The sequence below is a fragment of the Apodemus sylvaticus genome, chromosome 3 (assembly GCF_947179515.1).
Source record: "Apodemus sylvaticus chromosome 3, mApoSyl1.1, whole genome shotgun sequence".
Classification (NCBI taxonomy): Eukaryota; Metazoa; Chordata; class Mammalia; order Rodentia; family Muridae; genus Apodemus; species Apodemus sylvaticus.
Window position 1 is genome coordinate 156,938,780 of NC_067474.1, and position 26,370 is coordinate 156,965,149.

Genomic DNA, 26,370 nt, shown 5'->3' on the forward strand with positions numbered 1-26,370 from the left:
GTATTGGGATCAGTTCCCAGTACCCACATGGTGGCTCACAGCCATATATAGTTCCAGTTCTACTGAATCTGATGCCCTCTTCTGATTCCCAAGCACATCGCATATGCACCATGCACCTGCATAGGTCTAAGCAAAACTCATATACATATTTTTAAAAGACAACAGCAACCACCAGCACCACAACAAAACAATAAGAATCCTTTTACTGGGGCTGGAGACATAGCTCAGGGATTAAGAGCACTGAGTGTTCTTCCAGAGGTCCTGAGTTCAATTCTCAGCAACCACATGGTGCTTCACAACCATCTGTAATGGGCTCTGATGCCGTTTAGACACACCATGTCTGGTATGTCTGAAGATAGCCATAGTGTACTCATATACATTAAATGAATGAATGAATGATTAAATGAATTTTAAAAAAAATCCTTTTACTATTAAAGTTCTATGTTAAACGTTGTTTTAGCTCAGTGTGGTGGTTCACATCTTTAATCCCAAAGCTCAAAAGGCAGAGGCAGGTGGATCTCTGAGTTAGAGTCCAGCCTGGTCTACAAAGTTCCAGGACAGTTAGGTCTACACAGAGAAACCCTGTCTCAATAAATAAGCAAGCAAGCAAGCAAGCAAGCAAGCAAGCAGGCAGGTAAGCAAGCAAGCAAACAAACAAACAAAAACAAACAACACACACATACATATATATGGCATTGTGGTATATGCCTTTAAGCCCAAACTCAGAAGGAAATATCACATGGGTGGGCATATCTCTTTAAGATCAAGGCCAACCTGGTCTATATAGTGAGTTCCAGGACAGCCTGGAGTGAGACTCTGTCTCAAAACACCAAACAAACAAACAAGAAATAAATTAGGCACAAAACGATAAGGTCTATGTTGAGTAGTTTATTTCAACTTGAGACAAAGTAGAGTCATCCAAAAAGAGGGAACCTCAGTGTAGGGCACTTTCTTAATTGGTCCCCTTAAATGGGGAAGGACCCAACCCATTGTGGGTGGAGCTATCCACCCTGGGCTGGGGACGTGGGTTCTGTTAGAAAGCAGGCTGAGGAAGCCCTGAGAAGCAAGTCACTAAGCAGCACTCCTCCATGGCCTCTGCATCAGCTCCTGCTTCCGGGTTCCTGCCTTGTTTGAGTTCCTGTCCTGACTTCCCTCAGTGATGGACTAGGACATGCAGTGTATGTTATATTAACCCATTCCTCCCCAAGTTGCTTTGGTCGCGGTGTTTTATCACAGCAATAGAAACCGGAACTAAGCCAACTTCTATACAGTTGGCTCCACATCTGTGGAGGACCTGAGTGACAAAATTCACAGAAAAGGAAGGAGAATGGGAGTTACCAGGGGCCAGGGAGTAGACGTCTAATGGGGGCAATTTCTGTTTGCAAGGTATATGAGCTCTGGCTGCACGGTGCCGGGATGAGCCCTTGACCCGATGCCCTGTGTACACCCTTCTCTCCATGAAATCAGCTTATTATTTAATCAGACGGAGTGTCTGCTAGCCGAGACAGGGAGGATAATTGGGAATTTTCCCCTGTGTGATGGTGGATATTTAATGAAAGTGGCAGTAGAAAACGAAGGTTAGCACTATAAGAAATTAGGACCCATGCTCCTTGGCACCCAAGAGCAGTAGCAAGCCTCCCGGTGCTCCCGGCGTACCTCCGCACCACACAGTGTTCCTCTCTGGCACAAAATAGTTACAACTGAGGCCACAGCACAAACATCCTCTCCAGATGTTTGGGGTGATGAAGAATAGGTATGTGGAAAAAACACCAAACAGGGTGTCGTGTCAGAAGACGTGGGGTCCAGGCCAGAGTCTAGGTTTCTGTTGCTGTGATAAACATCATGAAGCCAATGTGAGGGGGCGGGGGGCGGGGGGCGGGGAAGAGTTTATTTCATCTTATAGGTCAAAGGCAAGGAGAAATAAGAGTAGAAACTCATTTTACAGGTTGCAGACCGTCGTTGAAGGAAGTCAGAGTAGTAACTCAAGCAAGATAGAACTCAACACAGAAACTGTGAAGGAAAGGTACTGCGTAGCTTGCTGTCAGACCCGCCTGCGTAGGAACAGTACGCCCGTAGTGGGCTGGGTCTTTCATGCCTGTTGGCCAGAAGGGGGCACCAGATCCCATTATGCATGGTTATGAGCCACTATGTGGTTGCTGGGAATTGAATTTAGGACCTGTGTGGAAGAAGAGACAGTGCTCTCAATCTCTGAACCAGCTCTCAAACCCCTTGGCTGGATCTTTTTTTTTTTAATTTTAAATTAATTAGCAATCAAGAAAATGCTCTTACACATAAGTTCACATTGACCAATCTTTTGTTTCGTTTTATTTTGTTTTGGGTTTTTTGTTTGTTTGTTTTTGTTTTTGTTTTTTCGAGACAGGGTTTCTCTGTGTAGCCCTCGCTGTCCTGGAACTCACTCTGTAGACCAGGCTGGCCTCGAACTCGGAAATCTGCCTGCCTCTGCCTCCCAAGTGCTGGGATTACACGTGTGTGCCACCCCTGCCCGGCTGACACTGACCAATCTGATGGTGGCAATTCTTCAATTGCAGAGCCTGCCCTCAAGATTGGCAGTCGTCCTAGTGACCCTAGGCAAGATGTCCAACTCCCCTCACCTCTCATCTCTGCTATGCAGGGGGAGCTGGGGAAGGAGGGAAGTTCAGGCATCGAATGTGTCTTCTCACTCTTCTAACCTTCTACCACGTGCTGTGTGAGAACAGACAGAGTGGCTGAAAGCCTGGCACTGGATGCGAAAGGAAGGGGTTTTACCGGCGTGCCCCCTTTCGCCCAGTGAGAGGCAAGAGGACGAAGCAGGCTGGCTTTGTGAGAGAGGAGGCTGCAGTTCCCTTCCTCCAAGGTGTGCGAGGAGCTCCTGGAGCTGCAGCTGTAGCTGTGAGGTGAGTGGGTTGGGTTGGCTTTACCACACCCCTTCCTCAAGCCTACCTTGTCACTAGGTCCCTGACAAAAGCCACATCAAAGGTCTTGCCCCCCCCCCCCATGGGGAAGGACCCAACCCATTGTGGGTGGTGCTACCCGCCCTGGGCTGGGGACCTGGGTTCTGTAAGAAAGCAGGCTGAGGAAGCCCTGAGAAGCAAGTCACTAAGCAGCACTCCTCCATGGCCTCTGCATCAGCTCCTGCTTCCGGGTTCCTGCCTTGTTTGAGTTCCTGACCTGACTTCCTGTAGTGATGGACTAGGACATGCAGTGTATGTTACATTAATCCATTCCTCCCCAAGTTGCTTTGGTCGCGGTGTTTTATCACAGCACTAGTAATCGGAACTAAGCCAACTACTATATAGTAATAGAGAATGCAGCTCAACCAGTGGCCAGAGAAATCCAACATCTTTCAGCAGCGCTCTTCTCTGCGGCTTGTCAGGTTGGTGATGATAAATAGGTGACTAGCCAGAGCTGGAGAGGTGCCTCAGCTGTTAAGGACGCTTGCTGCCAATCCCGGTGACCTGCGCTTGCTCCCGGAGACCTACATGGTAGAAGAGACCAGATGCCTACCTGCTGTCCTCTGACCTCTGCAAGTGTGCTGTGGCACAGGCCCTCTACCCCAATCCAAAAATAAACATGTCACAAGAATTCTAATAGGAGAGAGAACAATCCTGGAAACATCTGGGCAATGAGTGCGCAGACGACGACTTCTCTACTATGAAGTAGCCCGCAGCCATTCAATGTGTATTTTTGCACATGTCTTCATGTGGTATCCATGCATGTGTGTTATACTCATGGTGCATGAGCCATTGTGAAAAAGGTACATTTGGAGGTCAGAGGACGACTGACGTCATGGTCTACCGAGTTCCTTTAGGCAGAACCTAGGGCTAGGCTGGAGGCCAGGAATTCCCAGCCATTCCCCTGACTCTGCCTCTCAGCACTGTGCATACAGGTGAGCACGTGGCCATGTTTGCCTAAAAGAATTGGTGCTGGGATTACAGGTACATTAACAAACTCGCTTGCATGTATATATATATATATATATACATTATATATATAATGATATTTATAATATATAATATATTATCATAAATTATATTAATATATAAATTATACCAACATTATTAATACTAATTAATAATAAAATAATAACATTAATAATTAATAATTAATAATATAATTTATTAATATTATGTTAATAATATTAATAAATAAAATATATTATTATAAATAACATTATATATATTCTGGAGGCTCCAACTTTGGTGGTCATTCTTTCACAGTAAGCTCATTTAACCGTTCCATCATCTTTCTAGTTTCCAAGGTGTATTTTATTCTATAGTACCAAGACTCAGGAGTCTGAAGTGGGAGGATGTTCTTTGTTTTTGTTTTTTTTAAGATTTATTTATTTATTTTATGTCCATGAGTATGCCACTGCTCACTGAGCCATCTCTCCAGCTCTCGTTCCAGCCTGCTTGGTCCAGCCGAAAGATTTATTTATTTACTACATGAGAGTACACTGTAGCTGTCTTCAGACACACCAGAAGAGGACATCATGGTCTTGTCACAGATAGTTGTGAGCCACCATGTGGTTGCTGGGATTTGAACTCATGACCTTCGGAAGAGCAGTCAGTGTTCTTAACCGCTGAGCCATCCCTCTGGCCTGTGGGAGGATGTCTTGACACCAGGAATTTGAGACCAGCCTGGGAACCACAGTGAGACAAATCCATAAAAGTGGTATTTGGTGAATGAAAAGATATTCTCCATGGCGTTATCAAACATGGTGCCTAAGGAATTTCTATCAGACAGATTTGCCTCAGGAGATTTCCTAGGTCCACTTAGGAGAGGACTTGGAAAGGTCTAAACTATTACGCAAACCATGTTTATAAGTTTTTCCATCTGCCTTCCGTTCGTTTAGTGCTGGTGTCTCGGCTCGTATTCAGGATTTGCTTAATAAGCAGAAGTCGGAGAGCAGAAACCTATCTTTAACAACAGAAGTGCTTAGGAGAGCTTGTGGCCAATCGCACCGAGGAGCCTGAGAAAGGCCCCCTGAGAGGTCTGAGCCCAGCCTGTTCCTTGGCGAGGGGCCGGGCCAGGCTTGAGAGATTAATCTCAATCCACCATCTGCTGTGTCACTGTCTATTTCTAGGATGGCAGTTTGTCACCCTCGCCACTCAGGTGTCAGCTGTGGGGACAAGTCATCATTCAGGGAATGGAGGCGGTGTGTGTGTGTGTGTGTGTGTGCGCGTGCGCGCGCGCGGGAGGAGGACCCCAGCCACTCGCGTGCGTGAGGCACCCATCCCAAGAGAGACTCTGGGCCAGAACAAGATGGAGCCGGCTGGCGTGATGAATGGATAGAAGGAAGGGCCACCACAGGAGGCCACCTAAGCTGCCCACTGGGACGTCATCCCAAGGGGAGGTGATCCGCACAGACACCTTTTCTATAGTCCTCCAGGATGCGGAAGCCTCCAGGCTGGTGGGTTTGCAGGAAATCTGGGCAGCCATAGTTAATGTGTGGTTGCCGGGCAGTCGTTGTGTGGACAGGGACGAACTCATCCGTGATTTCCACTCTTCACGATGTATCCCGGGGCCGCTGAGCACAGGCAAGAGAACCTGACCCTGGCTGAGTAAAGAGGAAGGTTATCAATGGAAGGATGCCAGCCGACCCCCGGAGCTGGAGAAGCAGGCTCAGAAAAGGACCGGGATGCAGCTTGGTCAGAAGAGTGTTCCCATGGCTCGCCGGAAGGCCTGGGTGCCGACTCTGGCAGTGAAAACTGGGTGTGGTTGACACAGGCCATGTAGGCTGAGGCAGGAGGACTGCCTGCTGGAGGCCAGCTTTGGCTACATAGTGAAGCTCTACCTCAAAACAAACAAACAAAAACAAACAAACAAACAAACAAACAGACAAACCCTCCCCCCCCAAACCAAAAAAACCCAAACCCTCAAATAAACAGTAATTGGAAGGGGGAGATAGTTTTGCTGAACCCCACTGGGAGGGACAGCAGGAAGGGTTGCTGGACTAAACTCTGGGCTCTGGTTTCTTTTGAGATATTGAACTTTGTGTTGATTTTGCTAGCACAGAAAGCTACTAACCCCATTGTGGTCATTCCCCAGTTGCTGGGGGAGGAGTGGATGTGTGTGTGTGTGTGTGTGTGTGTGTGTTTAAACCTAAGGATGGCCTTGGCTATCACTTCATAGATGACATCTGTCCTAATTTGGTTTCTCTTGCTGTGATAAAACCCTGATTAAAACCAATTTGGGGAAGAAAGGACTTATTTGGCTGACAAGTTACAGTCTGTCATCAGGGAAAGCCAAGGCAGGAACTGAAGCAGAGATTTCTGAGGACACTGCTTGCTGCCTTGCTCCCCGTGGCTTGCTCAGCCTGATTTCTTCCTTTCTTCTTTCCTTCCTTTCTTCTTTCCTTCCTTCCTTTCTTCCTTCCTTTCTTTTTTTAAAAAAGATTTATTTATTTTATATATGTAAGTATACTGTAGCTATCACACACACCAGAAGAGGGCATCAGATCTCATTACGGACTGTTGTGAGCCACCATGTGGTTGCTGGGAATTGAACTCAGGACCTCTGGAAGAGCAATCAAAGCTCTTTTTTGTTTTTTGTTTTTGTTTTGTTTTCTTTTGGTTTTTTTCGAGACAGGGTTTCTCTGTGTAGCCCTGGCTGTCCTGGAACTCACTCTATAGACCAGGCTGGCTTTGAACTCAGAAATCTGCCTGCCTCTGCCTCCCAGAGTGCTGGGATTACAGGCGTGTGCCACCACCGCCCTGCTTTTTTTTTTTTTAAGATTTATTTATTTATTTATTGATTGATTGATTGATTATATGTAAGTACACTGTAGCTGTTTTTAGACACCCCAAAAGAGGGCATCTGATGTCATTACAGATGGTTGTGAGCCTCCATGTGGTTGCTGGGATTTGAATTCAGGACCTTCGGAAGAGCAGTCAGTGCTCTTAACCTGCTCTTAACTGCTGAGCTATCTCACAATATGTTCTTAACCTCTGAGCCATCTCTCCAGCCCTCAGCCTGGTTTCTTACACATCCCAGGACCACCTGCCCAGAGGTGGCCCCATCTAGCATGGGCTGCCCCCCACCCCCATCAGTCACCAATCAAGAAAATGTTTCACAGACACTCCTCAGGTCAATCTGATGGAGACAGTGCCTCAGCTGAGGATCCCTTTCTCCAGGTGACTCCAGTCTGTATCAAGTTGACAGAAACCAACCAGCACACCGTCCATCCTGTGTTCTGAGACAGAGTCTTTCACCAGCCTGGGCCTCCCCAAGGGCTGTGGTTGCAAGCACATAGCATGATGCATGGTCTCTTAAAAGTGGACTCTGGGCATTGAAGTCAGGTCCTAACGCTCACTCTCTCCTCAGCTGGCAAGCAGTTCTAAGGAGTTGTGCTAAAAGCACACTGTCTTAGGGTTTTACTGCTGAGAACAGACACCATGACCAAAGCAACTCTTGTAAAGACAACATTTAATTGGGGCTGGCTTACTGGTTCAGAGGTTCAGTCCATTATCATCAAGGCAGAAGCATGGCAGCCTCCAGGCAGACAAGATGAAGGCAGAGTTGAGAGTTCTACATCTTCAACTCTTGTTAAAGTGGAAGACTGACTTCCAGGCAGCTAGGACAAGGACATTAAAGCCCCACACCCACAGTGACACACCTACTCCAACAAGGCCACACCCACCCCAACAGAGCCACACCTACTCCAACTAGGCCACACCCACCCCAACAGGGCCACACCTACTCCAACAAGGCCACACCCACCCCAACAGGGCCACACCTACTCCAAGAAGGCTGCACCTCCCAACAGTGCCTCTTCCTGGGACAAGCATATACAAAGCATCAAACACACTCAGTCGTAAGAGGTCATTGCCCCCAAAGAAACCTGGAGAGATTGAGAAACCTGGCAGAGTGGGGGTGTCAACAATGGGAAGTGGGGGACGGTTACATAGATGCTACTGGTAGGGGGCTGAATTGTGAGCCCTGAAGGTTATGGAGCCTGACTCTGCTGTCATGGTGACCTTATTTAGAAAAAGTCTCTGCAGCTGTGATTAGCTTTAAGAGTCTAGAGATGAGACCATCCTAGGTTGGGGTGAGGGAGCAGGGTGGGGGCGGGGCTTGGGGGATGACTGCCTCACTCCAATGACAAATGTCCTTGTAGGAGAGAGGCTGAGAGATATCTGAGTGACAGAGACATGGAGCAGAAGATCCTGGGAAGACAGGCTAGAGAGTGACATGAGGCAGGCACAAGCCCAAGAATATTAAAGGTGGAAAGGACGGGCTCTCTCTCCCCTGGTCTCCCCTAGTCTCTTCAGAGGTAACTCCACAGCTGTGAGAGCACACATCGTGTGTGTGTGTGTGTGTGTGTATTTGTGTGTGTGTGTTGGGACAAGGCCTTATATTTTGTAGCTCAGGCTAGCGTCAATCCCTTAATCTCCTGCCTCACCTTGCCCTCCAGAGTGCTGTGCTATGATTACAGGCACATGCCATGATGCTCCGTGCTCTACTGTGTTCTAGATGGAAGTTCTTGGTTTGTTATGTGTATAGTCTTGGGGACCGAAAGCAGGGCCTTGTGCATGCCAGGCAGGGAGAGTTCTGCTTCTGAGCTATACCCACAATCTTTTTGTTTGTTTGTTTGTTTATTTAAGTTTTATTCTATCACATGGTCTCTCTGTGTAGCTCAGGCTAACCTTGAACTTTTGATTCTCTTGCCTTAGCTTCCTGAGTACCCTGGGATTACATATGTGAGGCACCATAACCAGCTACAATTAGTCTGGGTGACCCAGTTTGTAGCTGTAATGAGATAATGCAGGTCCATGCCCTGTGGAGTTGTCAGTATTCTGGGGCACAGGAACCACAGTCCCCCAACGCCCCATTGTCACTCTAGCTAACTGAGGAAGGTCTCCCAGGCTTTAGGGAGTCCCAGTCATGGAACACCAGGAGTTTTGATTCAATGCAAACAAAGAATTTCAGGAGTGGCCAGTTTGTGAAATTGAATTTATTAAAGATATTTCAGTATAGATTTAAATATGAAAGTTATAAGAGAAAGGGGGCTCAGAAGGACAGACAGACACACACATACACTCAAAGAGTCCTGGAAAGAACACCCAGGTATGTGTGGGCTCCTCAAGGAAGAGTGGGCCGTCTCATAGTTACATGTCCCGATTAGGTGTCTGACACAAACTTGACACAAACTAGAGCTATCTAGGAAAAGAGAAACCTCAATCCAGAAAATACTTCCACCAGAGTGGTCTGTGAGATTGTCTTTAGAGACATTTTGTTTGTTTGTTTGTTTGTTCCTTCCTTCCTCTCTCTCTTTCTTGCTTTCTTCCTTCCTTTCTTTTGTTCTCTCTTTCTTTCTTTTTTAAAGATTTATTTATTTATTATATGTAAGTACACGGTAACTGTCTTTGGACACTCCAGAAGAGGGCATCAGATCTCATTATGGATGGTTGTGAGCCACCATGTGGTTGCTGGGATTTGAACTCAGGACCTTCAGAAGAGCAGTCAGTGCTTTTAACCACTGAGCCATCTCTCCAGCCCTGGAGGCATTTTCTTTTCTTTTTTTCTTTTCTTTCTTTCTTTCTTTCTTCCTTCCTTTCTTTCTTTCTTTCTTTCTTTCTTTCTTTTCTTTTTCTTTCTTTCTTTCTTTCTTTCTTTCTTCCTTCCTTCCTTTCTTCCTTCCTTTCTTTTTTTTTTCTTTTTTTCTTTTTTTTTTTTTAGTTTTCCGAGACAGGGTTTCTCTGTGTAGCCCTGGCTGTCCTGGAACTCACTCTGTAGATCAGGTTGGCCTCGAACTCAGAAATCCACCTGCCTCTGCCTCCCAAGTGCTGGGATTAAAGGCATGTGCCACCACTGCCCAGCTTGGAGGCATTTTCTTAATTGGTGATTGGTATGGGAGAGCCCGGCCTACTGTGGTGGGCTGGTGTCCTAGGCTGCACAAGAAAGCAGGCTGAGCAAGTCACTGGGAGCAAGCCTGGGAGCAGCACCCCTCATGGCCTCTGTTCAGTTCTTGCCTTCATGTTCATGTCTCGAGTTCCTGTGCTGGTTTCTCTGATGATGGACTGTAATCTAAAAGCAAAATGAATCCCCCTCTCCCAAGTTGGTTTTGCTTAGTGTTTTATTACAGCAATAGAAACCATTCTAGATGGAACTGGAGAGATGGTTTAGTGATTGAGAGCACTGGCTACCCTTGCAGAGGACCTAGGTCTAGTTCCCAGCACCCACATGTTAGCTCACAGCAACCATAGCTCCAGTTCCAAGAGATCTGAAGCCCTCTTATGGACTCTGTGGGCATTGCATGTACATGTTGCATAGATATACATGCAGGCAAAACACATAAAATAAAATTAAAAAAAAAAACTAAGACATACTACATACTTATTCAATTGGTTGCTTAAATGAGATACTTTCCTGTTTGTTTTCTTGAGACAAGATTTCATATAGCCCTCAGTATACAGCTGGGCTGGCCTTGAACTTCTGATCCTCATGACTCCACTTTTCAAGTGCTGAAGATACAAACACACCTGGCTCCTGGGGACACTTCCGGTGCCCCACTGGCTGGGGTCCTGCTGGCATTTCCTGTAAAGAGGATGGGATGTTAATATCCTAAATCACATGGATGGCACAAGTCAAGGACGAGATCCTATCCAACGTGCCAACAGTCCTGCGCTTGGGCTTAGGAGGCAGCTGAGTTAGTGGAGTGTTCGTCTAGTATGCAGGAAGCCCTGGGTTCGAGGCCCAGCACACACAAACCAGGCATGGTGGAGTATGCCTGTAATCCTAGCACTTCTGGAGGTGGAAGCAGGTGAGTTTGAATGGCTACATATGAGTTCAAGGTTAGTCTGGGATACATGAAACTCTGCCTCAAAAACAAAACCCAGGGGCTGGAAAAGCAGGTCAGTGGTTAGGACAGTGAATTGCTCTTAGGGGACTGGAGTTTAATTCCCAACACCCACACCATATAGTTTATAGCTACCTGTAATTTCAGCTCCGGGATCTGACCTGTCTGGTCTTTTGTGTGTGTGTATGTGCATACCCTGCCCCAACTTTAAATCAATCAATCAATCAATCAATCAATCAATCAGTAAACCACAACTCTAATTAACTCAGTGGACGACACATGAAGCATAGATAGCAAGGTGATGGTGACAAATGCCTTTAATCCCAGCAGTTGGGAGGCAAAGGTAGGTGGATCTCTCAGTTTGAGGCCAGCCATTGGGGGTGGGGATGAGATCGGGAAAGGCTGTGTGTGTTTGTGTGTGTGTGTGTGTGTGTGTGTGTGTGTATGACTAAATGCATTATATACATAGAGAAAACTATCAAACTATCAAGCAAACAACAGTAATAAAACCCAAACAAAAACAGTTCCAGATTGAGAAACCCAGTCTATGATAAGACACTGTTAAGGAGAGAAGGGAACCCTGAAGTCACAGACCCCAACACTGAAGCCCAGCACCAGTCATGGGTACCGCTGCAGATGGCTCCAAGGACAGATCTCTGCCCTCTTCTGCCTGGCCTCGTCCATCCTGCCGATGGTCTTTGCCCAGTCCCTCTCCTTTGTCCGGCCTTTGTGAGCGCGGGAGAGCCGTTAAGTCAGGACATCTTATCACAACTGAGCACGTAGCCCAGCCTCCACCCTGGTGAGTTGCGCGGCCGTTTCCCAAATAAGCCCTTTTCTTCCAGCCACAGAGAAATGTGAAATGACATTTTCTAAAAACGCCGCTTTGTAAAAATGCCAAGGCTAATCTCGAGGCACAAAGAACATTGTGGAAATCGGAATTGACTCAGGGAGCTGCAGCCTGGGAAGAGGACTGGGCTTAAAGGTGCGCACTACGGGTGAGCATGGCTACGGCTTGAAAGCTGAGCTGAGACCCACTAGGGGCTTGAGGGCTGCGTGTGGCCTGCGGCTCTTAGAACCCTGCTCAGGCCCCGGCTGGACTCTTCTTTCTTGTTTTGAGGGCATTTGGCTAGAGGCTAACGTAGCTATCAAGAAGAGGCAGACTGACTGATTTTAGCACTGAAGAAAGAGCTAGGGAGTCCCACTAGGGAAATCTTAGAACTTCACTGATGCTCAAAGGCTTTTCAAATGCTCAGAATGAGTATGTTGGAATATGATTTTTTAAAAAAACGTATGCCTAATTTTTAATTTTCATGTGTGTGTGTGTGTGTGTGTGTGTGTGTGTGTAGGCCAGAAACAGGCATTAGATTCCCCTGGAGCTGGAATGATAGGCAGTTGTGAGCTATCATGGGTGCATGGACCCTAACTTAGATACTCTAGAAGAGCAGAAAGTACTCTTAACCACTGGACTATCTCTCTGGTTCCATGTTTTTTTGTTTTTTTGTTTTTTTTTTTTCTGACAAAATTCCATGTAGCTCAGGCTGGCCCAATCTTCCTCCTTCTTTAAAAAGATTTACTTATTTATTATATATAACTACACTGTAGCTGTCTTCAGACACTCCAGAAGAGGGCATCAGATCTCATTATGGATGGTTGTGAGCCACCATGTGGTTGCTGGGATTTGAACTCAGGACCTCTGGAAGAGCAGTCGGTGCTCCTAACCACTGAGCCATCTCTCCTGGCCCAATCTTCCTGCTTGCAAATTTCAATGTTATAGGTATGCAGTATGTTGTACTGGGAGAGAAACCAAGGCTCTGTGCACGAGGCAAGCAGTCTGCCAATGGAGCTACGACCCATTCCTGCTGTGCAGTTCTAGCTTCTTAAGAAACAGTCAATGGCTCAGGATGTAGCTCAACGGTACTATGCTTGCCTATGATGAGCAAGGCCCAGGCTCCTATCCTCAGCACCACCAAGACAGACAGACAGACAGACAGACAGAGAGGGTGGAAGGTGAAAGGAAAGAAGGGGACAGGGAGGGGGAAAAGGAGGAAGTGTAAAAGAAAGAAAAGAACAAAGGAATCCACGGTGAAGATAGACATGGTGTCCTGCCTACAAGGAGTACAGGGACAAAGATGGTGCAGACTGAAGGGGTGGCCAACATATGACTTGCTCAACTTGAGACCCATCTCATGGCTAAGAACCAGTCCCTGACACTATTAATAATACTCCGTTCTGCTCATGGGCAGAAGCCTAGCATAAATGTCCTCTTACAGGGTCCACTTAGTAGCTGATGAAAACGGATGCAGAGACTTCACAGTCAAACATTAGATGGAGCTTGGGGAGTCTTGTGGAAGAGTTTGGGGAAGGATTGAGGGACCTGGAGGGGATAGGAACTCCACAGGAAGACCAACAGAGTCAACTAGTCTGGACTCTGGAGGGCTCCCAGAGACTGAACCACTAACCAGAGAGCATACATGGGTTGGACTCACCTCCCCAACTCCACACATGTGCAGCAGATGTGCAGCTTGGTCTCCAGGCCAGTTCCCAACAACTGGAGCGGGAACTGCCCCTGGCTCTGTTGCCTGCCTGTGGATCCCGTTCTCCCTGACGCAATCTTCCCAGCCTGCCTGTCTGGTTCCAGTGGGAGAGGGTGGGCAGTGACTTGATGTGCCAGGGTTAGAATCCAGTGAGGGCCTCCCCTTTAGAGGATACGAAGGAATAGGGGATGGGGAGAGGAACTGTTTGGGGAAGGACTAGGAGGAGGAGGGCTGAGATTGGGATGTAAAGTGAATGAGTAAATTAGTGGGGGAAAAAAGATGGGTGTGGTGGCTCACTCCTGTAATCCCAACACTTGGGAGGCAGAGACAGGCAGACTTCTGTGGGTTTTGGGCCAGCCTGGTCTACAAGAGTGAACTCCAGGACAGCTGGGGCTATTACACAGAAACCTTGTCTCAAACAAACAGAAAAGGAAAGAAAAGAAAAGAAAAGGTTGAACTAAATGGGACTGGAGAGATGCCTCAGCAACTAAAAGCACAAACTATTTGCTCTTTCACAGGACCTGAATTCTGCTTCCAGTAGCTTATGTCAAGCAATTCTAGATGATCCAATGCCTCTGGCTTTCAGGGGCACTACATGTAAACACACACATACACACACACATACACACACACACACACATAGACACACATACAGACACACGTGCACTCACTGTGACTAGAAGCAGTAGGATGAACAGAATCAATGTTCAGTACATGCATATATATGACTAGAAAGTCAGTTCCATTAATTTGTACATTTAATGTGTCAGTCTTTATAAGGAAGCCAGGTGTGGTGAACTTGGGAAGCAGAGGCAGGCAGATATCTGTGATTTGGAAGTCAGACTGGTCTATATAGTGAGTTTTGGGCCATCCAGGGCTACCCTGCCTCAAAAAAATATATTCGTATATGGAAAATCAAAGCCAAGTATAAACCAAAGAGCTCTGGTTGTCTAAATCCTTGGGTCTATAAAGCAGCTGCATTGATTTAGGGAGCGGTCAGAGTTGCTAGGCAACTGTTCCCTTGGGAGGGATACAAGTTTGTGGCAGCTGTGGGTGTACGAGGGATGGACCAGCACTGAAGGAGGGAGGAAGCTCAAATATTCTTTCTCCATCTTTGTTTCTGAGCTGGAGAAGATGAGGCACACTAGTAAGAACCCCAAGAGTGGTTTGGGGTGCTGGGCAGTGAGTGAGAATGTTCTTTGCTGGGCACAAGGGGTCTCATTAAGAAGGTTGGAAGAAAGCATCCTTACTCTCAGATGATGTTAAGAAAGGATCGGGGGTGAGCTCTTTGTAGCTGGGAAACACAGAAACAGAGAACAGGAGCCTTTCCTGAGTATTCTAAGGCACCAAAGGTAAGCAAGGCTCGACAGTCGCTAAGCTTCCTGTCAAATGAGTGTCTTCCATTTTCTCCCTGGAAAAAGCGCACCTTATAAATATCTCCGCAGGTAACAGGAAGTCTCCAGAATTGAAGCCTGGGCTCTCAAGCCTAGATTTGAACCTGTGGAGCTATGTTACTGAAGCCAAGTGTTGTGAGAAGTCCCCTGAGGTACCTCTGAGCAGTCACAGGCTTGCAGCCTAACCCTCTCTCATTCCACCCACCTCTCCCCAGGCCTCGATGCCATCCAGTGCTCGCTGCCCATGGAGGACCGGAGGGTGGCCCTGCGGGAGCTGTCCGAAGCCAGTTTCAGCGAGTGTAAGTTCAGCCTGTCTCTCACCGACCTCTTCATCATCATCTTCTCCGGGGTGGCTGTGTCCATTGCTGCCATCATATCCAGTTTCTTCCTGGCCACTGTGGTGCAGTGCTTCCAGAGGTGCGCCCCCAACAAGGACACGGAGGATGAGGATGACGATGAAGATGACTGAGCCGCCTCCTCCCGCTCTTCGCTTTCCCACACTTGGCCAGCGGCACCTCTCCGAGGGAGACTGATGCTGAAGATAGAGGAATCGCATCACTCCAGGCAGTAAACGGGATGGATGGAGCTTGCCTAGACGCAACTGCTGGGATAGCCGATCCCAGAGTATAGAATCAGCAGAGTAGAGATGCAGGAAGGACGGAGAGATTCACTCTTAAGCAAGAGCCCACCCCAGACTGGGGGGGGGGGGCGGGGACTCAGGTGTGTGAAGATAACCAAGTCAGGCTTCATGGCTTACAGCTTACCAATCCTCCCAAGCTGAAGTTGAGAGCTCACAGCTTCTGACCTCAGCGGTGTTTGGGCCGTTCTTATTACAAGCTGCACTATGAACCACGAACCACTTCCCCCCTAAAAGACAGTAGCGTTCTCAGTGTAGATTCACCTTGAGCTCATCCTCCGTGGGAGCAGGAATCCTTTTCTTCTGTAGAAGATCCCAGCAGCCTTGAGACGTTAGACCCAGAGCAGACACACGTATTTGCCATAGACAATGTCTGTCTCCCCCGTGTTGCTGTGATGAGACCTCAAACCCAATGTGATGAACAGTGAGTGGGTGCCTGATGACCTGAGCCAGCAGCATGAGCTGGGGGGCTGGGGACGGAGACCTGAGGTGGAGGTTTACAAGGAGTTCCTGGCGGGACCCGTTCCTTCAGGGTGTTTTGTATAGGATTCGGTCTTGAGACTCAGTGCGTTTAGTGCCCTTATAATTCAGACTTTGGAGGCCTCCCTGCCCCTCCTACCAGGTGAGGACCCCGTGAGAGGGTCTATAAACCAGGAAGGGGTCTCTCACAGGAACTCAACCATACTGGTGCCCCAGCCTCTACCTTCTAGCCTCACAGACTGAGAAGAATAAATGTTTGTTATTTATACACCCTCATGTCTGTGATTTTTGGGGGATGGGGTGAGGGAGGGGGAAGGTAGCAGCTTAAGGGACTAGGACACCATCCTTTTTTTTTTTTAATTTATTTATTTTGTTTTTTTCGAGACAGGGTTTCTCTGTATAGCCCTGGCTGTCCTAGAACTCACTCTGTAGACCAGGCTGGCCTCGAACTCAGAAATCCGCCTGCCTCTGCCTCCCAGAATGCTGGGATTACAGGCGTGCGCCACCACCGCCCAGCTCCTTTTTTTTTTTTTTTTTTTTTTTTTTGTTTTGTTTTTGTTTTTCGAGACAGGGTCTCTCTGTGTAACCCTGGCTGACCTGGAACTTACTCTGTAGACCAGGCTGGCCTCGACCTCAGAAATCCGCCTGCCTCTGCCTCCCAAGTGTTGGGATTAAAGGTGTGTGCCAGCACTGCCTGGTTAATTATTTATTATTATATGTGTAAGTACACTGTAGCTGTCTTCAGACACCAGAAGAGGGCATCAGATCTCGTTACGGATGGTTGCGAGCCACCATGTGGTTGCTGGGATTTGAATTCAAGATCTCTGGAGGAGCAGTCAGTGCTCTTAACCACTGAGCCATCTCTCCAGCCCCGAGGACACCATCTTTAACTGAAATGTTACCAAAAATAAAAGCTTAGGCGTTGTCAAGGGTGCCTGTTGTCTGTTGGTAAATAGGCTGGGAAAGGGAGGTGTTGTTACCACTTGGACTCCAGTCCTGAGAGACAGCACCTTGCAGAGGACTGACAAGCATGGCGCCACGTTTCGATGGCCACTTTGCTCGTCAGTCTTCTCCGTCGTGTACCGTCAGGGTGATTCCCTCGGGAGTCCCATCTCAGCCGAGAGCTGAGCCTTCCTCTGTGTCGGAGTGGTCTTCGACCTATTAGCTGTAGAAGTTTTCGGAAACGCTTCTAGAAGCCGGGAGGTCAATAAGAAGGTTGCATTGGGCCAATACATTGTTCATTAAGCAAAGCAAAGCAAAGCAAAACAAAACAACAAGAACCAAAACTGGGATGTGATGCCACACACCGTTAGTCCCAGCACCCATGAGGTAGAAACAGAGCTCTATTGAGTCAGGCTCACCTGGAATGCCTCTTACAATTTACTCTCTGTCCTGGGACTTCATTTATGCCTACTGCTTTCCCAAGTGATAGTTTTGTTTCCTTGTATAAACCTTGTATAACCAGTCAGGGTTACAAGCTACGTAATAAATCCCTGAGTTAAAAAAAAAAAAAAAAGTTGGCATGATACCACAGGCCTGTTATCCCAGTCAGCACTCAGGAGGTGCAGGCAGGAGGATTGCCTCAAGTTTGAGGCTTGGCTGACCTACGAAGTACAAGTGAGATCCTGTCTCAAAACCAACAAACAGAACAAAAACCTTACACAGGGTTTTTGGCCCCTGAACAACCTCCACCAGTGTCATCAGTGGCCTCGGGGTGTGTGTGACATTTCTTTGGAACATAGGCTGTGACAGTGTTTTCTGGAGTGAGGGAGACAGCACTTTGATTCAGAGATAGTATGAAGCAGACATGTCTTCAGCCCCAGTGGGTTAATGCAAGATGACGTGTGCTGGCTACAGTGAGTGGGGCTCGGGGGTCAGGACCTGGACCAGAAGCTTCTCAGAAATTGCCAGGGTATTTTAGGAACCACTCCTTTGTTGTTCATAATGTGCACCTTAAAGGCCAGGTGCAGTGTGGTGCACTCCTATAATCCCAGCACTTGGGAGATAGAGGCAGGAGGGTCAGTTGTTCATGGCCAGTCTGGGCTTCAAGCAATCCTCTCTCAATAGGACTAAAAGTCAGGGCTGGACAGACGGCTCAGCAGGTGGATCAGTTGTGTCTCCTGCAGAGGACCCTGATTTGGGTCCCAGTACCCACATGGCAGCTCACAACCATCTGCAACTCTACTTCTAAGGAGCCAATGCCTCCTCCTGGCCTCCAGGGGCTCCTACATGCACACAGTACACATAAGCTCACACACATACAAAGAAAGAAAGAACAAAGTCTTGCTTCCGAGATTATTACTGAGCACTTGCTGACTTCCAGGTTCTGGGTTGCATTGGATCACATGGGCACACCACATTAGAAACATGCCTTTTTCTTTAAAATACAAGGGAAAAAAAACCTATCACGTGGGAAGCAGTAGCAGACTCTTAAGGAAATAAGTGAAGTCCCACGACAGAGAATAACTCATAGGAGGCATTCCAGAGCAGTTGGATGCTGTGTGCCTCAGCGATCACCTGAGAAACATGGCATACAGGAGGAGCTGTATCAAGAGCGTTATTGAAGGCACTGGCTCACAGAGGTGGGTGGGGACAAGTACCACGTTCTGCAGTTGGCAAGCTGGAGACAGGAGAGTTGATACTGCAGTCCCAAGCCAGGGCAGTGGAAGGCTCCATTCGGCAGTCAGGGAGAGTGTTTCTCCTCTGCTGCCATTGTGACTTGCTCAGGACCTGAATGGATTGAATGACGCCAACATCATGCTGCACAATCACTCGATTCAAGTGTTGATTTGGGGCTAGAAACAGCTGCAGTTGACACACTTTGGATGAAGCACATATCTGAGCACCTTACATCTCAGTCAACTTGACACATGAAGCTAACCACGATCTCCTAGAGGCTTCTGATTGGATGGCTTCAAGCTAAATCTCATGTTTCCTCTTCTCTTACTTTCCTAGCTTCCCTCTCCTCTTTCTTCTTCTAGTATTTCTCTCCTCTTCTCTATCCCCAGAAATCTTGTCAAGACTCTCAATCACCCCTCTACTTGCCAGTACCATGGGCTGACTTCTTATCTGGTTTCCAAGGCAACCTCAGCACCTCAGTGGGCTCCGACTCTTGAGGAAGAAGGTAGCCTTCTGCTGAGCAGACCACATAGGCAAACTGAAGTTGATCATCACATGAAATTGTGTGTATTTGAGCTCTTGTTTATATATCGCAGTTAGCAACGAGGGAGAGAAAGTCTGAAGGGGCTTTGCTGCATTCGGGCATAATATTGTAATGTCTCCTCTGCATAGTCTAGGGCACATCCTGCGGGACCTTAAGCTGTGAAGCCTCTCTGAGAGAAGATCCCTTCCCTGGGTGAAAATGTCCACAGTCAATAAAGCCCTGTTGTGACTTTTCTTTTGCAAGTGGGCCCAGCAGAACTCCTGAAGATGGCAGCAGTTTGGCCCAGAGGATAGTCCTGTACTACTGGGGTTGTCCAACTTCCTTCCATCTTAGGTCCCCTGCACAGCCCCAGTTTGTCCCAGGGGAGGCTGAGGCCATTCTACCTGACTTCCTCCATATGCTCTTTCCCTAGATCATCATTCCCACTTGGCACCCACGTCTCATCTAAATATTACCTCATCAGGGGCCTCTCCTGCCCAGCCCAGGAACCCCCGACTGTCCACCCTCTGTGATGACTAAACTTGAGTCATCTTTCCACTTTCCACTTTCCACTTTCCTGGGCTAAAGGATGCCCAGATAAGTGATATAGCATCTTTTTTTTTTTTTTAAGATTTATTTATTTCATATGTGTGAGTACACTGTTGCTGTCTTCAGATACATCAGAAGAGGGCACCAGATCTCATTACAGATGGTTCTGAGCCACCATGTGGTTGCTGGGAATTGAACTCAGGACCTCTGGAAGAGCTGACAGTGCTCTTAACTGTAGAGCCACCTCTCCATGCTATAGCATCTTTTCTGGTGTGTCTGAGAGGGCATGTCCGAGCAGAGTCAGAGCATGATTATTTACTACTTACTTGCAGTGTGGATGAGCCCAGCCCATATCTGAGGGTCCAAAGAAAACAAAATGATCCAACTTTGCCTTATAGAACTCGGGTCTCATTTTCTCTCTTTGTACATCACGTTCTCCAGCCTTTGGATTTCTGGGCTTGCATGGTTGGCTTCTGAGTCTCAGGCCTTTGGATATGGACTGAGACATTGGCTTCCCTGGGGCTCAAGCTTTTAGATAATAAATGGTGGGACCTAGCTTACAAAATTTAGTGAGCCAATTCCCTTTGTAAACTCTGATATATCTTCATACGCACATATATATGTGCATATATGTTTGTATGTATGTATGCATGCATGCATGTATGTAGATCCTGTTTGTATGGAGAGCTGTAATCCCCTCTTACCTTGAGTCTTAGGGTTTTACTACTGTGAACAGACAACATGACCAAGGCAACTCGTTTTTTTGGGGGGGGTGTTGGATTTGTTTTTTTTCAAGGAGGGGTTCCTCTGTATAGCCCTGGCTGTCCTGGAACTTACTCTGTAGACCAGTCTGGCCTTGAACTCAGAAATTTGCCTGCCTCTGCCTTCAAGAGTGCTGGGATTACAGGCGCAGCATGCACCACCACCCCCGGCAAGGCAACTCCTATAAGGACAACATTTAATTGGAGCTGGCTTACAGGTTCAGAGGCTCAGTCCATTATCATCAAGGCAGGAACATGACAGCGTCCAGTCAGGCATGAGGCAGGAGGAGCTGAGAGTTCTACATCTTCATCCGAAGGCTGCCTTCAGAATTCTGACTTCCAGGGAACTAGGAGTAGGGTATTAAAACCCACACCCATAGTGACACACCTACTCCAACAAGGCCACACCTACTCCAACAGGGTCACACTTCTACTAGTGCCGCTCCCTGGACCGAGCAGATACAAACCATCGCACCCTGTTTGGTTCTCATGGTTGTCTGCTGGGATGTTGTTTGCTAGTGCACAATCCTTCTGGACTAGATCCCAAACTGCAGGAACAAAGCCCAAGAATCCTCTTCTTCTTCTTCCATGCCCAGTGAAGACTGGCCTTGAACTTGGCACAATCCTAATAAATATTTGTGAACGAGTGGATGGAGGAAATGTACTGATAGATGGGTAGGTGGGTGAATGGATGGATGGATGAAGTATGGGCACTTGTGTGGGTTTCATATTGATTCATAAAAATAGGTGGGTGGGTGGGTGAATGGAAGAGTGTTCCATCTGGGTGGATGGGTAGCTGGAAGGAGAGATAGATGGGTGGGTTGCACGTATGGGTAAACAGATAGGAAGTTACACAGCCAGGTGGATGGATGAATAGATGGGTGGGTTGGTTGTATGTGGACAAGTAAAGATATGGGTGCATGGGACAAAGGATGGGTGAATGCGTGGGCCAGGGTCAGCAGATGTCCGTTCAGGTGGATGTATATTGGGAGGGCTATGGGGAAATATATGGATGGGTAGGAAACTGGTGAGCTGCATTCGGAGGGTGAATATACAGCAGGGTGTATGGCCAGGTGGGTGGATCGTAGAGGACAGTTGTGAGTATGTGCGTGGTTTGAATGGACAGGTGGGTGGATGGGTGATACGTAACTAAGCAGATAGATAAGTGATTGATTTCCTTCCGTTTTCAAAGATCTGAAAGCCATCCATACTCTGTGAGGAATGTGGCCAAGATGATCAGTGCTGTGAGTACATCAAAGAAAGAGCCCTCTTCGTCTTGCAGAAGACACACGGGGCACAGCTCTGAGCTCAGGGCTACGGTGATTGTCGGGAGCTGTGTCAATGTTCTTGGTCTGAGAATATGCACATGTCTAGTGCAGCTTGGACAGCTGACTACGGATGTAACCCTGGACCTCACCAGGGCTTTCCCCTTCAAAGCAGAGACAACAAAGGTGAACCTCTGGGCCACATCAGAGCAGCTCTGTCTACCTGACACAAACAGTCTTGGCATCGTGATGGCGTGCTGAGTGGTTTTCATTTGTGACCATCTGACCCCTAATTACTTCTGTTAATTACTTGGACAGACTTTTGGCGCAAAAAGAGCTTAAAACCCAGAGAAGTAGGAAAGGGTATCCTTCGTCTGCCCTTGTCCACCACCTGCTCCCAAAGGAGACTACTGCTTCAGGTTCTTTGGTTTCCCGGGGATTTATTCTCTCATTGACTCTGTGCCGAAACTAAGGTCAGCCTGCCATTTTGATGGGTCCTCTCAGAAGCCAATTCTTTAGCTAATCCCATGTCTTCTAAAGTGACTGATTGCTTACTGGGGGACACGCGTGACATTGGGAAGGGAGGGGAGGAGAGGGACAAGGCTCCTGGTCATCTGTCCAGCGAAGCATCAACTTCTTCAGCTCTTTACACTGCCCTCCCCACTTCCCCATCCAAGGAAAGACCAGTGTGGGATGGCCCTGTCCAAGAACAGGTCAGCACTTCACTGGGTGTACGGTGTAGTTCCAGCTTTTGGAAGGATGAAGAAAGATGGTTGTTATGAGTTCTAGGCCAGCCTAAGCTACAGAGTGACACTCTGTCTCAGAAAAAAAAATAAAAGAAAGAAAAAAAGAAAAGAAAAGAAAAAAGAAAGAAAGAAAAGAAAGAAAAAGAAAGAAAGAAAACATCTCAAGCAATAACATGCACAAAGATGCGTCAGCAGAAAAAGGTACTTGTTGCCAACCAAACTTGACAATTCCCTGCATAGTGGAAGGAGAGAACTGACCCTTGAAAATCGTCCTGTAACTTTTGCATGAGTGTTGAACACACACACACACACACCCCAAAAATCAAAAGTCCAAACAAGCACAACCTATACCTTGCGAAGTCTAATGCCCATACTAGAAAAACATGCAGCATTTAGAAGACAAAGGACTGAAAACAGCCAGCCTGGGCTGTTCCACAAGGGTTAAGAAGCTCAAAACCGCCGGGGCTGGGGTGGGGTGGGGTGGGGTGGGGTGGGGGGGGTGGGGGGTGGGGGTGGCACATGCCTTGGGATTCCCAGCACTTGGGAGGCAGAGACAGGCAGATTTCTGAGTTCGAGGCCAGCCTAGTCTACAAAGTGAGTTCCAGGACAGCCAGGGCTACACAGAGAAACCCTGTCTCGGGGGGGGGGGGAGGGGGGGAAGAAGCTCAAAACCATCCTGGAAAGGCTGGAAAGATGGCTCAGCAGTGAAGAACACTTGCTGCTGTTGCAGAAGACTGAGTTCGAGTCTTACCATCCACATGGTGGATCCTGACCACCTGTAACTCCATTTTCAGGGGGATCTGAGGCCTGCTTCTGGCTCCCTAGGATACCAGGTACACACGTGGTATACATATGTGGCAGGTAAAACTCCTATTCGCCTAAAAAAGACTGTTACTCGTTTCTGAAGACAGGTTTTCTCTATGTGGTTCTGGCTGTCCTAGAACTCTCTCTGTAGACCAGCCTGGCCTCAAACTCACAAAGATCCACCTGCCTCTACCTCCCGAGGGCTGGGATCAAAGGCATGTGCCACCACTCCCTGGCTTACCTACAATCCTTTTAAAGAGCTATTCTAGCTGTGTGTACTGGCCATGCCTTCAGTGCTAGCACTCACTCAGGGGGCGGAGGATGATGGATCACTGTGAGTGTGAGACTAGCCTGGTCTACACAGTGAGTTTCAGGGTAGCCAGGGCTACACAAAGAAGCCGTGTCTCAAAAATAAGAACAACAAAAAAGGCATCCTGGACAAGAATGAAATCCTGACGTAGGAATAAATCCTTGAGCCGGGTGGTGGTGGCATACGCTTTCAATCCCAGCACTTGGGAGGCAGAGGCAGGCAGATTTCTGAGTTCTAGGCTAGCCTGGTCTACAGAGGGAGTTCCTGGACAGCCAGGGCTACACAGAGAAACCCTGTCTCAAAAAAGACAAAAAAAAAAAAAAAAAAAAAAAAAAAGACCAAAAAGAATAAGCACATGAATAAAGAAATAAGCATAAAAATAAACAAGAAAACTATCTTTATCTTAATAAGCCCTGACTTTTGCTTCATATGAATAACTAGTTACCAGCCAGGTGAGCTTACGGAAGTGAGAAAAGTGACACAAACCGGAGGCCATGCTAGTGTCTGGCTACCTCCTTATATAGAGAGCGGAAAAGTCCTCAGGCCTGAGTGTCCAATGGCTCTCATCAGGAATCCTTCCCCAAGTCCGATCCTGAAATGGCTCAGCTCTGGGCTCCCTTTCCTAATTTGTCCTATCATCCTGAATGATTGTTTGTTTTCCTCTCTGTTGGGAAACTGCTGTTGGATGATGGATAGATAGATGGATGGATGGATGGATGGATGGATGGATGGATGGATGGATTGATCGGTGGGTGGATAAATGGTTGGGTGGGTGGGTGGATGGAGTGGGTAGATGCATAAATGGGTGGGCAGGTAGGTGGATAGCTGATGGATGGGTGGGTAGATGGATGCATGTATGTATGTATGGATAGGTAGGTGTATGTATGTATGTATGTATGTGTGTATGTATAGGTGCATGGATGGATGGATGGATAGGTGTATGTATGTATGGATGGATAGGTGCATGGATGGGTGTATGGAAAGAGCTCCTTAAAGGCCTTTGCAACTCTACAGTGCTTGTGGACACCTGTCTCCCAGTAGGTACTTGCTGGGTAGCTGTAGAAAGTCATTAAGAGTGATTTGTGTGTCTGTTCCTTAGGGGAGAGGCTGGTGTGAGGGACTTGAAGATGGGCCCATTTCCTACCCCAAGGAAAACCTGGGAGGGTATCCTGTGCCTCAGGAGTATGTAGTTCGGATCCAGACCGGACCCAGGCAAGGGCACAGAGAACTGACGGAAGTGGTACTGCCCTATCTCATAAAACACAGGGAACAAATGAGTGAATGAATGAATGACGTGATCTGCCCTGGTGGTTCTCTGGGCTTAGTGTCCTCCCCTGTAACTCACCCTGTGACAGGAGCAAAGGCTCCAGAGTCAGGAGGCTCTCGGTGGGTGTGAGCTCAGCTCTCTCCTTCCCGTGGAACATGGGTCCAGTCACTTAGACTCCTTGACCTTGGGTTTCTCTTCTGTAAAATGGACAAGGCATATCACTAACCCCGTGTGGATGATTTAGTGGGACTTCGGATGCAGGGCACGATGCATGGGATACACCTCTGACGTCCATTTTGATTTCAGATGGAAGACTGTGGAAGACCCCGCGTCCGGCAGGGCCTGGCTTTACTCCCTTCTGCACAGAATGAGGAACATCCTGCCTGCTGCCCCAGTGTCATCCTTTGAATTCTAAGGAGATTCTTCTGCTGAATTCTCTCTGCATCAGTAAAGGAGCGAGGGCTCGTGTCCCTCCCCCAAGTCCTTACCTAGCTCTGACTGGTCCAGGCTTAAAGAGCTCCAGAGCTTTTGGGTTTTTGCTGTTTGTTTTGAGTCAGGGTTTCATGGGGCCTGACCTAGGTTCACACCGAAGGTGACCTTGAACACACGATCTCCTGCACATACAACCCGACCGACCGCTGGAAAGGCAGGCACGGGTTGCTGCTCCTGACTCTGGATCTATTGAACGGAAGAAACAAGCAAACACTATAGAGCATCCTGTATTTAGCTGTTTAGTCAGAGTTGACCAGGGTGAGCTTGAAGAAAAGTGGGATTCACTTGCCCCTTATAGCACAGATGCCCTAGAGGATGTTGGTACCCAGCTCCCACTAGTACTTTTCTTGTTACTTTGCCCTTTTTCCGTTATGACCTCTGCCCTCCCATTCCCAACGCCTGGAAGGGGAGTTCAGTGAAGAAGGAGACTCAGAAATTCTGTTTAGCTTCAGATCCACTCCCACTCCATCCTGTTGTCATGGTGCTAAGGATGACCCGGGGACCTAGAGCTGCTGGACTCCTCCTGTGTTTCCATACACCTTGATCTGAATGCAGAACCTTGAGGTGCAGCAGCAGCAGCGGCCGCAGACCCACTTCAGGGGCTGTTCAGATGAAGATGGCTGGGCTCTGCCTCCTACAAGAAACCAGAAGATTCAGCATGCAGCTGAACCCTCTCCTAGAGAAGGGACCAATAAATAGCATGAGAGATGGGAACGGGCGGTCAGGTACTCAGAGGTCCGAGGGAGGGCTTCTCTGAGAAAATAAGACCCCGAGGGCCTAGTCACAGGGGACACGGAGGAGGACAAGCAAAGAGGAGAGACCCCCACCCCACCTCCCTGGACCCCTGCTTGTCTCTCCATCCACCCCCAGCCAAACTCAAGGCAGCCCGCTGCTGTTCCGAGTCAGCTGCCACTCCAGCCAGGGCAGTCGGTGCCTTTCAATCCCGGGGAGTTGGGGTGGGCGGTAGGTTCCCTCTGTGTGGCCGGCAACTCAATGTCCCCTGCGGTATGCAGCTGCGATTTATCTCTCCCCGACACTCCTTCCAGCCGGCTCGGCGGCCGCAGCTTCAATAGACCCGGCCTGCTCTGGGATGAGTCGGAGTTCATTCAAGAGACAGAAGCCACTCAGGGAGAGAAAAGAGCTGTTGATACCGGATAAGAATGGCCGAGCCGCTGAAAGAATTGGGATAGA

The 26,370-nt window shown here is 48.0% G+C and overlaps 1 protein-coding gene across 1 annotated transcript in view; it reads left to right on the plus strand.

Moving 5' to 3' along the window:
- The window catches only part of Lrrc38 (leucine rich repeat containing 38), a 28,807-nt gene extending 13,612 nt beyond the window's left edge, over positions 1–15,195 (plus strand). The window contains 1 exon segment of the mRNA XM_052175858.1: positions 14,942–15,195. Within this exon segment, the coding sequence (XP_052031818.1) occupies positions 14,942–15,195 (254 nt within the window).
- Positions 15,196–26,370: the final 11,175 nt, after the last annotated feature.